Source organism: Procambarus clarkii, chromosome 36, assembly GCF_040958095.1.
Source record: "Procambarus clarkii isolate CNS0578487 chromosome 36, FALCON_Pclarkii_2.0, whole genome shotgun sequence".
NCBI lineage: Eukaryota > Metazoa > Arthropoda > Malacostraca > Decapoda > Cambaridae > Procambarus > Procambarus clarkii.
In genome coordinates, this window is record NC_091185.1 from 2,323,778 (window position 1) to 2,339,265 (window position 15,488).

The following is a 15,488-nucleotide window of genomic DNA, read 5'->3' on the forward strand; positions in this document are numbered from 1 at the left end:
TGCAGCTGTGAGTGTCTTGTCAGCTGAGAGTGTCTTGAGCAGCTGAGAGTATGTCTTGTGCAGCTGAGAGTGTCTTGAGCAGCTGAGAGTGTGTCTTGAGCCACTAAGAGTGTCTTGAGCAGCTGTGAGTGTGTCTTATGCAGCTGTGAGTGTGTCTTGAGCAGCTGTGAGTGTGTCTTGTGTAGCTGAGAGTGTGTCTTGTGCAGCTGTGAGAGTGTCTTGTGCAGCTGTGATTGTGTCTTGTGCAGCTGTGAGTGTGTCTTGTGCAGCTGTGTGTCTTGAGCAGCTGAGAGTGTGTCTTGTGCAGCTGAGAGTGTGTCTTGTGCAGCTGAGAATGTTGCTTGTGCAGCTGTGAGTGTGTCTTGTGCAGCTGTGAGTGTCTTGTCAGCTGAGAGTGTCTTGAGCAGCTGAGAGTGTGTCTTGTGCAACTAAGAGTGTCTTGAGCAGCTGAGAGTGTGTCTTGTGCAGCTGAGAGTGTTTCTTGTGCAGCTGTGTGTCTTGTGCAGCTGTGAGTGTGTCTTGTGCAGCTGTGTGTCTTGAGCAGTTGTGAGTGTGTCTTGAGCAGAACTGCTGTATCCTAGCTCTTTGTCCTCATATCCCAGCTCTTTGTCCTCATATCCCAGCTGCTTGTCCTCATATCCCAGTTTTTTGTCCTCATATCCCAGCTCCTTGTCCTCATATCCCAACTACTTGTCCTCATATCCCTACTGCTTTTCCTTATATTCCAGCTCCCAGTCCTCTTATCACAGCTCCTTGTCCTCGTATCTCAGCTCCTAGTTCTCGAATCCCAGCTCCTTGTCCTCATATCCCAGCTCCTTGTCCTCATATCCCAGCTCCTTGTCCTCATATCCCAGCTCCTTGTCCTCATATCCCAGCTCCTTGTCCTCATATCCCAGCTCCTTGTCCTCATATCCCAACTGCTTGTCCTCATATCCCAGCTCCTTGTCCTCATATCCCAACTGCTTGTCCTCATATCCCAGCTTCTTGTCTTCATATCCCAGCTCCCTGTCCTCATATCTCAGCTCCTTATCCTCATATCCCAGCTCCTTGTCCTCATGTCTCAGCTCCTCGTACTCATATCCCAGCTCCTTGTATATCAGCTCCCAGTCCTCTTATCACAGCTCTTTGTTCTCGTATCCCAGCTCATTGTCCTTATATTTCAGCTCCTTGTCCTCATATCCCAGCTCCTTGTCCTCATATCCCTGCTCCCTGTCCTCATATCCCAGCTTCTTGTCTTCATATCCCTGCTCCCTGTCCTCATATCCCAGCTCATTGTCCTCATATCCCAGCTCATTGTCCTCATATCCCAGCTTCTTATCCTCATATCTCAACTCCTCGTACTCATATCCCAGATCATTGTCCTCATATCTCAGCTCCTTGTCCTTCATATCCAGACCGAAATAATCGACAAACACAACGATAATAAAATATTAGACATAGACGAAGCATTACATATCAAACACTTGACTATCAACCTTCAGTTTATACTTAAGTAATTTCTTAGACTGTCCGTAAATTATTGAATTTATATTCAGAATTGAAATATGAAATAAACTCGTATAATTAATCTTTATAATGGTAGGAACAATATATATTACTTTTATGGAACTTTAATTATAAGGTTTTAAATCAATTCTCTCCATTCAGTAGTTTTTTCAAAGTTTCTTTAAAATATCTTTCCTCACTATCTTGACTTTAGGCTACCATACGTATGGGAAACAGAGACTCTGAGTTAATACTTCAGATTATTACACATTTCTTATTAAAAAGAAATAGTCAGGGTCAACAAATTGTACACTTGCGATTGTACATTGAAATGAAGTTTTTTTTTTTACATCATAGTGTGAAATACTCTACATATGGGGTATTAGAGTATGTAAAATGCATACATAATCTTGATATATCTTTAGCCTCTAACTATTCATTCAAGAGATATAAACAATTAGTGTTTTCCGATACAAGAGACATTTCACTCAAATGTGTTGATGTTGGGGTGAGAATTGATATGAAAAATGCAAGATAAACTCGTGTATTGGCTCCGAGTTGCAATACTCAATGAATATACACCTGCAGTAACTCAACACTGGTGGTGTGAGTCAGGTGTGTGTGATCACATGTGGCCTGCCACTCGCACGTTGTGTGGGGATTGACCTCACTTTGAAGTCAAGGATCAGTACCCCAAGTGTGACATCGTCTGCCAATATATAGGACTGCATTATATATATGACTCTCGCTCCATATATACGTGACTGTTGGGCTCCAGCTTCTCGTCCGCTATCAATGAGTTTCAATAAATTTTAAAGTGTGGTTGGCCTTGAAGACCACTCTGATAGTTGCATACATGAGTCGTTGATGGTCTGGCTTCTTGCAAGGTCGGAGTTCAATCCCCGACCTTCCAAATTATTTATCACTATTCCTTCCCACTTCAAGCCCAACCACTTGGGCTGGACGATAGAGCGACAGTCTCGCTTCACGCAGGTCGGTGTTCAATCCCCGACCGTCCAAGTGGTTGCGCACCATTCCTTTCCCCCGTCCCATCCCAAATCCTTATCCTGGCCCCTTATCTAGAGGTTGGTATAAGCCTTAACAACCCTCCAGAGGTTAATGTAAGCCTTAACAACCCTCCAGAGGTTGATATAAGCCTTAACAACCCTCCAGAGGTTGATATAAGCCTTAACAACCCTCCAGACGTTGGTATAAGCCTTAACAACCCTCCAGATGTTGGTATAAGCCTTAACAACCCTCCAGAGGTTGGTATAAGTCTTACCAACCCTCCAGAGGTTGGTATAAGCCTTTGCAACCCTCCAGAGGTTGGTATAAGCCTTAACAACCCTCCAGAGGTTGATATAAGCCTTAACAACCCTCAAGAGGTTTATATAAGCCTTAACAACCCTCTAGAGGCTGGTATAAGCCTTAACAACCCTCCAGATGTTGGTATAAGCCTTAACAACCCTCCAGACGTTGGTATAAGCCTTAACAACCCTCCAGATGTTGGTATAAGCCTTAACAACCCTCCAGAGGTTGGTATAAGTCTTACCAACCCTCCAGAGGTTGGTATAAGCCTTAACAACCCTCCAGAGGTTGGTATAAGCCTTAGCAACCCTCCAGAGGTTGGTATAAGCCTTAACAACCCTCCAGAGGTTGGTATAAGCCTTAGCAACCCTCCAGAGGTTGGTATAAGCCTTAACAACCCTCAAGAGGTTGGTATAAGTCTTAACAACCCTCCAGAGCTCGGTATAAGCCTATAAGTTAATAACATTAACCAATCACAACCAGAGACATTACTGTGAACGTAACATTAATCAATCACAACCAGAGACATTACTGTTAACCTAACATTAACCAATCACAACCAATCACAACCAGAGACATTACAGTGAACGTAACATTAACCAATCACAACCAGAGACATTACAGTGAACGTAACATTAACCAATCACAACCAGAGACATTTCTGTGAACCTAACATTAACCAATCACAACCAAATTTATAACAAGTCCCAGATACAATTATGGTGTCACAACCATAATTATAACACACTTCCCTTCCCTTTGTAAGTCAATAATTAGACTCACAACACAACAACAACCACAGCCATAATATTAAGAATTATAACATTAAACTCACAACTAAGACTCAAATAATTTACTCACCGTGAGCTGTCCCTCAAAAAAAGAAATTAATCCATATTAATTTTTTAACTAATTTTTATCGAATTAATAACTAATGAGCAGTGAGTTGAAATCGGAAAATGGCATCATTTAAGCCATGGATAGTTTTAGCTAATCACCAGAAGCTGTATCAGGTAAAGGAGGATTAGGTTGATTGGAATCAACTTCTTGGGCTAAAAAAAAGGTGCCTTTTTAATGTTATTTTGGGGATGAGTCGGGGGACCAGGAGCTGAAACCTTACCTGCAGCAGTTAGGTCTTAATTGATCATTAGCTGTTGTTCTTCACCACTAATCAGGAGTAAATGATTCGTCAAAGGTAATGTGTATACTTCAGGTGATTAGCAAGGTTCTGTCAGGTTAAGCATCGTTAATGCTAGTTAGTAAATGGATGGGTGACCATATCCATCCACTTACTGATTCTTCTTTTTCTCTGGTGTTAGGGTGTCTTTAGGACGGAGGCTTCCTGTCCCCTGTGGAAGGCTTCCTGTCCCCTGACGGAGGCTTCCTGTCTCCTGACGGAGGCTTCCTGTCCCCTGACGGAGGCTTCCTACCCACTGACGGAGGCTTCCTGTCCCCTGACGGAGGCTTCCTACCCACTGACGGAGGCTTCCTGTCCCCTGACGGAGGCTTTCTCTCCCCTGACGAGGGCTTCCTGTCCCCTGACGGAGGCTTCCTGTCCCCTGACGGAGGCTTCCTGTCCCTTGACGGAGGCTTCCTGTCCCTTGACGGAGGCTTCCTGTCCCCTGACGGAGGCTTCCTGTCCCCTGACGGAGGCTTTCTCTCCCCTGACGGAGGCTTCCTGTCCCCTGACGGAGGCTTCCTGTCCCCTGACGGAGGCTTCCTGTCCCCTGGCGGAGGCTTCCTGTCCCCTGACGGAGGTTTCCTGCCCCCTGACGGAGGCTTCCTGCCCCCTGACGGAGGCTTCCTGGCCCCTGACGGAGGCTTCCTGCCCCCTGACGGAGGCTTTCTGCCCCCTGACGGAGGCATCCTACCCCCTGACGGAGGCTTTCTGCCCCCAGACGGAGGCTTTCTGTCCTCTGACAGAGGCTTCCTGCCCCCTGACGGAGGCTTCCTGTCCCCTGACGGAGGCTTCCTGCCCCCTGACGGAGGCTTCCTGCCCACTGACAGAGGCTTCCTGTCCCCTGACGGAGGCTTCCTACCCCCTGACAGAGGCTTCCTGTCCCCTGACGGAGGCTTCCTACCCCCTGACGGAGGCTTCCTATACCCCCTAACGGAGGCTTCCTGTCCCCTGACGGAGGCTTCCTGTCCCCTGAGGGAGGCTTCCTGCCCCCTGACGGAGGCTTCCTGTCCCCTGAGGGAGGCATCCTGCCCCCTGACGGAGGCTTCCTATCCCCTGATGGAGGCTTCCTGCCCCCTGACGGAGGCTTCCTGCCCCCTGATGGAGGCTTCCTGCCCCCTGACGGAGTCTTCCTGCCCCCTGACGGAGGCTTCCTGCCCCCTGACAGAGGCTTCCTACCCCCTGACGGAGGCTTCCTGCCCCCTGACGGAGGCTTCCTGTCCCTTCCTGACGGAGGCTTCCTGTCCTCTGACGGAGGCTTCCTACCCCCCTGACGAAGGCTTCCTGCCCCCTGACGGAGGCTTTCTGCCCCCTGACGGAGGCTTCCTGTTCCCTGACAGAGGCTTCATACCCCTAGCTGTCTCCTGACGGAGGCTTCCTACCCCCTGACAGAGGCTTCCTGCCCCCTGACGGAGGCTTCCTGTCCCCTGACGGAGGCTTCCTGTCCCTTCCTGACGGAGGTTTCCTACCCCCTGACGGAGGCTTCCTACCCCCTGATGGAGGCTTCCTACCCCCTGACAGAGGCTTCCTACCCCCTGACGGAGGCTTCCTACCCCCTGACGGAGGCTTCCTGTCCCTTCCTGACGGAGGTTTCCTGTCCCTTCCTGACGGAGGCTTCCTGTCTCCTGACGGAGGCTTCCTACCCCCTGACAGAGGCTTCCTGCCCCCTGACGGAGGCTTCCTGTCCCCTGACGGAGGCTTCCTGTCCCTTCCTGACGGAGGTTTCCTACCCCCTGACGGAGGCTTCCTACCCCCTGACGGAGGCTTCCTACCCCCCTGACGGAGGCTTCCTACCCCCCTGACGGAGGCTTCCTGCCCCCTGACGAAGGCTTCCTACCCCCCTGACGGAGGCTTCCTACCCCTCTGACGGAGGCTTCCTAACCTCCCTGATGGAGGCTTCCTACCCCCCTGACGGAGTTTTCCTACCCCCCAGACGGAGGCTTTCTGCCCCCTGACGGAGGCTTCCTGTCCCCTGACGGAGGCTTCCTGCCCCCTGACGGAGGCTTCCTGTCCCCTGACGGAGGCTTCCTACCCCCAGACGGAGGCTTTCTACCCCCAGACGGAGGCTTCCTACCCCCTGACGGAGGTTTCCTACCCCCTGACGGAGGCTTCCTACCCCCTGACGGAGGTTTTCTAACCCCCTGACGGAGGCTTCCTGCCCCCCCAGACGGAGGCTTCCTGTCCCCCCTGACGGAGGCTTCCTGCCAGAACTTGAGAGATATACTCACACCAGTCATCAATCAGCGGAGACAGGTTCGCAGAAGACAGCGACGTGACATGGGGACACCCTCACAACACACTCCAGACTCACAAGTGTCTCCGGAGCTCGTGTGAGTCCATCACAGTACGGACACACGAGGGTCAGTACCGTCCAACTGTCTCAAGGACGCACTCAAGCTGACCCACTCCACCGGATCTAGGAGCACGAGCGAAGAGGCACTTGGGGCGAGGAGCCACGAGCAGACGAACTCGAGGGCGAGCTACGACCAGACGAGGACGAGGTCGAGCTACGACCAGACGAGGACGAGGTCGAGCTACGACCAGACGAGGCCGAGAGGACGGGTGAAGCACGAACCACCATCCGTGGGACGGGCGAACAGTGGACTGACCAAACTGTCGCAGCGCCCTGCCTCATTGTCACGCCTAGCGATAGAAAATGAGAAGACAGGTACTGTGTCCGTGGAGGAATGGGGGGCGGGGGAGTTGTGGGGGAGACTTAGGAGGGGGTTTATGAGGTGACACCTCCTCCCCTGGTGTAGGAGGAAGGGGTGTAGGAAGCAAGGGGGTGACACAACACAACAGAATGGGGCGGAAGGTTAGGTTAGGTTAGAAAGGGAGCGGTGACCACAAGGATAGACTATGTTATGTCACAGAGCGGTGACCGACCTCTGATTCACTTGATTCATAACTGCTTCACTTGATTCATAGCTGCTTAACTTGATTCATAGCTGCTTAACTTGATTCATAAGCGCTTCACTTGATTCATAACTGCTTCACTTGATTCATAGCTGCTTAACTTGATTCATAAGCGCTTCACTTGATTCATAACTGTTTCACTTGATTCATAACTGCTTCACTTGATTCATAACTGCTTCACTTGATTCATAAGTGCTTCACTTGATTCATAACTGCTTCACTTGAGTCATAACTGCTTCACTTGAGTCATAACTGCTTCACTTGATTCATAACTGCTTCACTTGAGTCATAACTGCTTCACTTGATTCACAACTGCTTCACTTGATGCATAACTGCTTCACTTGAGTCATAACTGCTTCACTTGAGTCATAACTGCTTCACTTGAGTCATAACTGCTTCACTTGATTCATAACTGCTTCACTTGAGTCATAACTGCTTCACTTGATTCACAACTGCTTCACTTGATACATAACTGCTTCACTTGAGTCATAACTGCTTGAACCACGTCATTAGCTCTCACCTGGAGGGCGTCGTAGGACTAGCTACTATTAACATTTACTATTTATTATTAAACAATTAATATATACTAGTTAATATAATTCTAAAATTATATACTAGTTAATCTAACACTATGAAGGCTAGTTACTAGTTAACGCCACTAGTATTAATAAATATTGAGACAATAGTAATGATACTAGGAACTAGTTTTATCACTAGTAGTATTGGTAATAGTACTAGAAGTATCACTAATACTAGCAGGGCCGCTGGTACTAGTAATACTAGTAGCTGCCCTTAAGTAGCAACACTAGTAGTTAAAATGGAACTAGAGATAATCACTACAAATTATCGTTAATAAGTGCTAGTTTTGTGGCTAGTTTCATCACTAGCGGAGGGCTCATGAGCCGTGTCAACTAGTTATAATAGTTCTTCCACTAAGGGTAGTTGATACAAGTAGGCAGACTAATAGGAGCAGGTTTAGTAACAGCAAGATTAGTAGCAGCAAAAAGTACTAGCCAAAAGTAGAATTAACTGTAGCGGTAGAAGTACACTAGGAAGAAATTGGAAAAGTAGAATTAGTGTTAATACACAAAAAACACAGTACTACACAAAAAAAGTCAATAAAACAACTCAAACATCAATCATTTATGAATAAAACAATGTTGAAAGTAACTTTTTTTGGGGTGGTTCATATATATATATACAGAAAGACACGATTCAGCCATTGCATCATCGCATATTCACGCTGATATTTACTCACCTTAGTTCCCAGGAAGGGATGAGTAGTGGCGTGTACTCAGAACATTCACTTATTCATTCCATAAACGCGCCATTGAACGCGAGGAAGTCACCCAACCATTCTACGAGTTTAATGAATCTGAACGCCAGAGAGGTCATGAACAACAAAGCTTGTGAACGCGTTTAAAAGTAGGGACGAGAAGGCATAACCCTAGAAACACAAACCGTAACTGTCTCTATTATCCGCTTGTTCCATCTTGTAATAAAGTTGTTACATCTTGGCTTAACGTGTTTTTGACGTATTAGAACGTTGTTACAACTTAATATATTGGTTGTTATAACTGGTTAGGAGGTGTTAAAACTTGGTCGAACGTTGTACCAACGTCGTAGTTTCGGTGTGTGTTTGGCGGTAAACGTCTTATTGAGCCTCGTAGAGCACGCAAAGACGTTCAGATTTCGAATAAAGTTTTTTTTCCCTCACTATGCGAAAGGCTTCTGATCGAAGGAATAGTTTAACTGATCAGATCGCGAGTGGTTTATAATGAGTCGTCTCTCGCTTGTCCATATGTGCTTGCTAGTGAGCCTGAACACACGTGTGTGCTTGCTAGTGAGCCTGAACACAAGTGTGTGCTTGCTAGTGAGCCTGAACACACGTGTGTGCTTGCTAGAGAGCCTGAACACACGTGTGTGCTTGCTAGAGAGCCTGAACACACGTGTGTGCTTGCTAGAGAGCCTGAACACAGGTGTGTGCTTGCTAGTGAGCCTGGACACAGGTGTGTGCTTGCTAGTGAGCCTGAACACACGTGTGTGCTTGCTAGTGAGCCTGGACACAGGTGTGTGCTTGCTAGTGAGCCTGAACACACGTGTGTGCTTGCTAGTGAGCCTGAACACAGGTGTGTGCTTGCTAGTGAGCCTGGACACAGGTGTGTGCTTGCTAGTGAGCCTGAACACACGTGTGTGCTTGCTAGTGACCCTGAACACACGTGTGTGCTTGCTAGTGACCCTGAACACACGTGTGTGCTTGCTAGTGACCCTGAACACAGGTGTGTGCTTGCTAGTGACCCTGAACACACGTGTGTGCTTGCTAGTGACCCTGAACACACGTGTGTGCTTGCTAGAGAGCCTGAACACAGGTGTGTGCTTGCAAGAGAGCCTGAACACAGGTGTGTGCTTGCTAGAGAGCCTGAACACAGGTGTGTGCTTGCTAGAGAGCCTGGACACAAGTGTGTGCTTGCTAGTGAGCCTGAACACACGTGTGTGCTTGCTAGTGAGCCTGGACACAAGTGTGTACTTGCTAGTGAGCCTGAACACACGTGTGTGCTTGCTAGTGAGCCTGGACACAAGTGTGTGCTTGCTAGTGAGCCTGGACACAAGTGTGTGCTCACAGGTGAGAGGCAGAAACACAGACTCGAGCGTCTAATTGTCTGATATTGATTGTAGCTGTCACAAGGTAGGGGGGGGGGTGGAGGTGGTTGTTGGGGGGGGGGTGGAAGGGGGGGTAGAAGGAGGGGTGGGGGGTGGTGGAAGGAGGGGGGGGTGTTGTGTAGACAAGAGAGGTGGTTGAGGGGTTGAAGGAATGCTTGCTCGAATGAATGGAGGGGATGGATTGAAAAATGAGGAGAATGGGAGGAATGAGGTGAGATGAGGGGGGGGGGGTAGAGGAAGCGAGGGAGGGGGGAAGGAAGGGAGGGGTGGGGTGACGGGGAGAGGGGGGGGGGATGTGGGTGTATGGTGAGGGAGATGTTGATAGTGAGATATAATGATGGTGAGTTTGAACGATAGGAATGTGAGTCCCTCACTGTCTCCTGCTACTCTTAACTACACACTCCCCCCCCCCTATCCTCTAGCCCCCTGACCCTTGGAGGGAACCCCAGCCCCTGACCTCTGGGGCTTGGGTTCCCTGCAGCCCCTGACTTCTGGGGCTGGGGTTCCCTGCAGCCCCTGACCTCTGGGGCTGGGGTTCCCTGCAGGCCCTAACTTCTGGGGCTGGGGTTCCCTGCAGCCCCTGACCTCTGGGGCTGGGGTTCCCTGCAGGCCCTGACTTCTGGGACTGGGGTTCCCTGCAGCCCCTGACCTCTGAGGCTGGGGTTCCCTGCAGCCCCTGACCTCTGGGGCTGGGGTTCCCTGCAGGCCCTGACTTCTGGGACTGGGGTTCCCTGCAGCCCCCTGACCTCTGGGGCTGGGGTTCCCTGCAGCCCCTGACCTCTGAGGCTGGGGTTCCCTGCTGCCCCTGACCTCTGAGGCTGGGGTTCCCTGCAGCCCCTGACCTCTGAGGCTGGGGTTCCCTGCTGCCCCTGACCTCCGAGGCTGGGGTTCCCTGCAGCCCCTGACCTCTGAGGCTGGGGTTCCCTGCTGCCCCTGACCTCTGAGGCTGGGGTTCCCTGCTGCCCCTGACCTCTGAGGCTGGGGTTCCCTGTAGCCCCTGACCTCTGAGGCTGGGGTTCCCTGTAGCCCCTGACCTCTGAGGCTGGGGTTCCCTGTAGCCCCTGACCTGTGAAGCTTGGGTTCCCACCAGCCCCTGACCTCTGAGGCTGGGGATCCTTGCAGATCCTGACCTCTGAAGCTGGGGGTCCCTGCAGCCCCTGACCTCTGAGGCTGGGGTTCCCTGCAGCCCCTGACCTCTCAAGCTGGGGTTCCAGCTCAATATTTTAAAGTTATCGCTACAAAATAAAATTAATCCATTGCCATGAACGTTGTAATCCATGTGTATATAAATTAAAATGTCTGTCTGAGGTTCAAAGCCAGATGCTAGGGGCTAGTCTCACCCAAGTTTGCACAGTGATTCCTGTGGGTACGTGCTCAACATAGTCGGAACGGAGTTGGCCAAAGTGAAACGAGTGCCATACAACCAGGTGTCAGTTGTAACCACCCGTAGGTTCTTCAAACATCATATTAACTTTAGTCGAGATTATTAAAAGAAATTGTTCTTTATATGATATAAAACACTATGCACTCATGTCGACAAAGTTTTCTAAAAAAAACTCTATCATACTTTGCCTGTATCGTCTTGATTGTGTTGTACTGTCTTCCACACAAGGAGGGAAGAGAGAGAAAGGAAGAGACAGAGGAAAGAGAAAGAGAAGTTTGGATGTCGAGGGGAGAGGAAGTAGAGAGAGAGAGAGAGAGAGAGAGAGAGAGAGAGAGAGAGAGAGAGAGAGAGAGAAGAGAAAGTGAGAACGAGACATGGACACTACCAGGGCCACCATCCAGTACTCAATATATCCATAACTATAAACGTTACAATACTCAATAACTAAATGACAATAAACGTTTTATGACACAACAAACACGCGACAATAAATATTACAATACACGATCATTCTCCCGCGCGCTGTGAATGTTTACCATCCACCGCTCACCCGCGGCGAGGAGAGGTAATGTACACCTACACCACCGCCTTCACAGCACTCAACACCGCTGCGACAGTCAGCACTGAACACCGCTGCGTCAATCAGCACTGAACACCGCTGCGACAATCAGCACTGAACACCACTGCGACAATCAGCACTGAACACCGCTGCGACAATCAGCACTGAACACCGCTGCGACAATCAGCACTGAACACCGCTGCGACAATCAACACTGAACACCGCTGCGACAGTCAACACTGAACACCGCTGCGACAATCAACAGTGAACACCGCTGCATCAGTCAACACTGAACACCGCTGCATCAGTCAACACTGAACACCGCTGCGTCAATCAACATTGAACACCGGTGCGTCAATCAGCACTGAACACCGCTGCGACAATCAACACTGAACACCGGTGCGACAATCAACACTGAACACCTCTGCATCAATCAGCACTGAACACCGCTGCGTCAGTCAACACTGAACACCGCTGCGACAATCAGCACTGAACACCGCTGCGTCAATCAACACTGAACACCGCTGCGTCAGTCAACACTGAACACCGCTGCGTCAATCAGCACTGAACACCGCTGCGTCAATCAACACTGAACCCCGTTGCGTCAATCAGCACTGAACACCGCTGCGTCAATCAACACTGAACCCCGTTGCGTCAATCAGCACTGAACACCGGTGCGTCAGAGGTGCTGGCCAGCGTGGCTTACCCTACTCCTCTGACGAACGCAACACCACAACCTCACCCAAGCCACGCACGAGATTGCGAGCACAAATGTCGTTTAGAGAGAGAGAAGAATGCTTCCGGCGACCCTTCACACTGTAAACATACGCGCTATAAAATCATGTATTGGAAAGCTGAAGTTCACTCGCGCACTGGTAGATGGCGTCACCAAAGGAGTTATTTAAGGGGATTTTATATGTAAAATTCATTCAGATTTCTTTCGTAAAAAATGATTGAAGGAAGGACGTCGTTGGTCAGTACTGGGGAGGAGATTGACGTCGTTGGTCAGTACTGGGGAGGAGAGTGACGTCGCTGGTCAGTACTGGGGAGGAGATTGACGTCGTTGGTCAGTACTGGGGAGGAGAGTGACGTCGCTGGTCAGTACTGGGGAGGAGATTGACGTCGTTGGTCAGTACTGGGGAGGAGAGTGACGTCGCTGGTCAGTACTGGGGAGGAAATTGACGTTGTTGGTCAGTACTGGGGAGGAGATTGACGTCGTTGGTCAGTACTGGGGAGGAGATTGACGTCGTTGGTCAGTACTGGGGAGGAGATTGACGTCGTTGGTCAGTACTGGGGAGGAGATTGACGTCGTTGGTCAGTACTGGGGAGGAGATTGACGTCGTTGGTCAGTACTGGGGAGGAGATTGACGTCGTTGGTCAGTACTGGGGAGCAGAATGCCTTTAGAGTACATTATTTTTGTACTTAAGTAATTATTTTTGTTCTGAGTACAAAGCGTTGCTTTTGTGTACTAGAAGCACTGGTACACGACCACACCATCTGGTCGACATCGTACTCTAGGTGAGTTCGATGTCGAGTGGGAACAGCATACTCTCGGTGAGTACGATGTCGAATGAGTACATCGTACTCTAGGTGAGTTCAATGTCGAGTGAGTACATCGTACTCTAGGTGAGTACGATGTCGAGTGAGTACATCGTACTCTAGATGAGTACGAAGTCGAGTGGGAACAGCATACTCTAGGTGAGTACGATGTCGAATGAGTACATCGTACTCTAGGTGAGTTCAATGTCGAGTGAGTACATCGTACTCTAGGTGAGTACGATGTCGAGTGAGTACATCGTACTCTAGATGAGTAAGATGTCGAGTGAGTACATCGTACTCTAGGTGAGTAAGATGTCGAGTGAGTACATCGTACTCCAGATGAGTAAGATGTCGAGTGAGTACATCGTACTCTAGGTGAGTAAGATGTCGAGTGAGTACATCGTACTCTAGATGAGTACGATGTCGAGTGAGTACATCGTACTCCAGATGAGTACGATGTCGAGTGAGTACATCGTACTCTAGGTGAGTACGATATCGACACACTGTTCTGTCCTAGCCTGGATGCTGGACTCACAGATGACGCCTCACCTCCCCTCAGGATGAACATATAATGTATACTCCATGTCGCTTCTCTAACATTATATATCAACAAAAAACAGAAAATAATCAAAGCCACATTAAACCAAGTTAAACCACACGTAAAAATATATATATATATATAAATCATTAAACCATACCCAAAAACCCCAGTAAAAGTTGTCATATAACTAGTTCACTTCTCTAATGTGTGTGTTTAGCGTTTATATAAATCCATACTTATCAAAAAAAAAAAAACTTTCACCAGCCTCTATTATATAGATATTCTGTATAAAATAACATAGTGGCCTAAAATGTGGTGAAACTCGCTGTTAAAGCATTTAAATATATATATATTATATTATATTTTAAAATATTTCATCTCCCCCAGTAACTGTTCAGGGCATTGCAAAATATATGGTTGATATATGTCAGTGATAGTCTTTCATTACCAGTAGTATGGTTGCAAAGGTTGTTAAAATTAGCGAGGCTCCTCTGGTTAAGGGCGAGGTTGTCCTGGTGGAGGGGGAGGTTGTCCTGGTGGAGGGCGAGGTTGTCCTGGTCGAGGGCGAGGTTGTCCTGGTGGAGGGCGAGGTTGTCCTGGTGGAGGGGGAGGTTGTCCTGGTCGAGGGCGAGGTTGTCCTGGTGGAGGGGGAGGTTGTCCTGGTGGAGGGCGAGGTTGTCCTGGTGGAGGGCGAGGTTGTCCTGGTGGAGGGGGAGGTTGTCCTGGTCGAGGGCGAGGTTGTCCTGGTGGAGGGGGAGGTTGTCCTGGTCGAGGGCGAGGTTGTCCTGGTCGAGGGGGAGGTTGTCCTGGTCGAGGGCGAGGTTGTCCTGGTCGAGGGGGAGGTTGTCCTGGTCGAGGGGGAGGTTGTCCTGGTCGAGGGCGAGGTTGTCCTGGTGGAGGGGGAGGTTGTCCTGGTGGAGGGCGAGGTTGTCCTGGTGGAGGGGGAGGTTGTCCTGGTGGAGGGGGAGGTTGTCCTGGTCGAGGGCGAGGTTGTCCTGGTGGAGGGGGAGGTTGTCCTGGTGGAGGGCGAGGTTGTCCTGGTGGAGGGCGAGGTTGTCCTGGTGGAGGGGGAGGTTGTCCTGGTCGAGGGCGAGGTTGTCCTGGTGGAGGGGGAGGTTGTCCTGGTCGAGGGCGAGGTTGTCCTGGTCGAGGGGGAGGTTGTCCTGGTCGAGGGCGAGGTTGTCCTGGTCGAGGGGGAGGTTGTCCTGGTCGAGGGGGAGGTTGTCCTGGTCGAGGGCGAGGTTGTCCTGGTCAAGAGGGAAAGGAGACATGGAAAATTTAAATTATGTTAAATTTATTTGGCTAAAAGTTTCACTTGACGGATATATACTGAGTGTGAAAGTTTTGTACTCAAAACTTCATTCAAGGGCGCCCTTACCCTGGTATGTCAGGTCCCCAGCACCAGAGACCAGTGTAGGGGCGCCCTTACCCTGGTATGTCAGGTCCCCAGCACCAGAGACCAGTGTAGGGGCGCCCTTACCCTGGTATGTCAGGTCCCCAGCACCAGAGACCAGTGTAGGGGCGCCCTTACCCTGGTATGTCAGGTCCCCAGCACCAGAGACCAGTGTAGGGGCGCCCTTACCCTCGTATGGCAGGTCCCCAGCACCAGAGACCAGTGTAGGGGCGCCCTTACCCCTCGTATGTCAGGTCCCCAGCACCAGAGACCAGTGTAGGGGCGCCCTTACCCTCGTATGTCAGGTCCCCAGCACCAGAGACCAGTGTAGGGGCGCCCTTACCCTCGTATGTCAGGTCCCCAGCACCAGAGACCAGTGTAGGGGCGCCCTTATCCCTCGTATGTCAGGTCCCCAGCACCAGAGACCAGTGTAGGGGCGCCCTTACCCTCGTATGTCAGGTCCCCAGCACCAGAGACCAGTGTAGGGGCGCCCTTACCCTCGTATGTCAGGTCCCCAGCACCAG

General features: G+C 50.2%; 3 protein-coding genes and 1 pseudogene across 3 annotated transcripts in view; 2 read left to right on the forward strand and 2 right to left on the reverse strand.

Annotated features, from left to right (window-relative positions):
* The window catches only part of LOC123756281 (glutamate receptor ionotropic, kainate 2-like), a 96,478-nt gene extending 89,920 nt beyond the window's left edge, over positions 1-6,558 (reverse strand). Inside the window, exon 1 of the mRNA XM_069336391.1 lies at positions 6,199-6,558. The gene's annotated coding sequence lies outside the window, so the exon portion shown is untranslated. The remainder of the gene's footprint in view (positions 1-6,198) is intronic.
* On the forward strand, positions 2,353-3,248 carry LOC138371541 (MAGE-like protein 2). The gene is made up of 2 exons (XM_069336419.1): positions 2,353-2,478; positions 2,601-3,248. Exons 1-2 carry the CDS (start codon positions 2,353-2,355, stop codon positions 3,246-3,248), a joined length of 774 nt encoding a protein of 257 aa, XP_069192520.1.
* LOC138371542 (coiled-coil domain-containing protein 15-like) lies at positions 3,753-5,338 on the forward strand. Its single transcript, XM_069336420.1, has 2 exons — positions 3,753-3,806; positions 4,124-5,338. The coding sequence occupies exons 1-2, from the start codon at positions 3,753-3,755 to the stop codon at positions 5,336-5,338; spliced, it is 1,269 nt and encodes a 422-aa protein (XP_069192521.1).
* Positions 6,559-7,911: 1,353 nt separating the features above from the next.
* Positions 7,912-15,488, reverse strand: part of LOC123756177 (putative mediator of RNA polymerase II transcription subunit 26) — a 91,159-nt pseudogene continuing 83,582 nt past the window's right edge.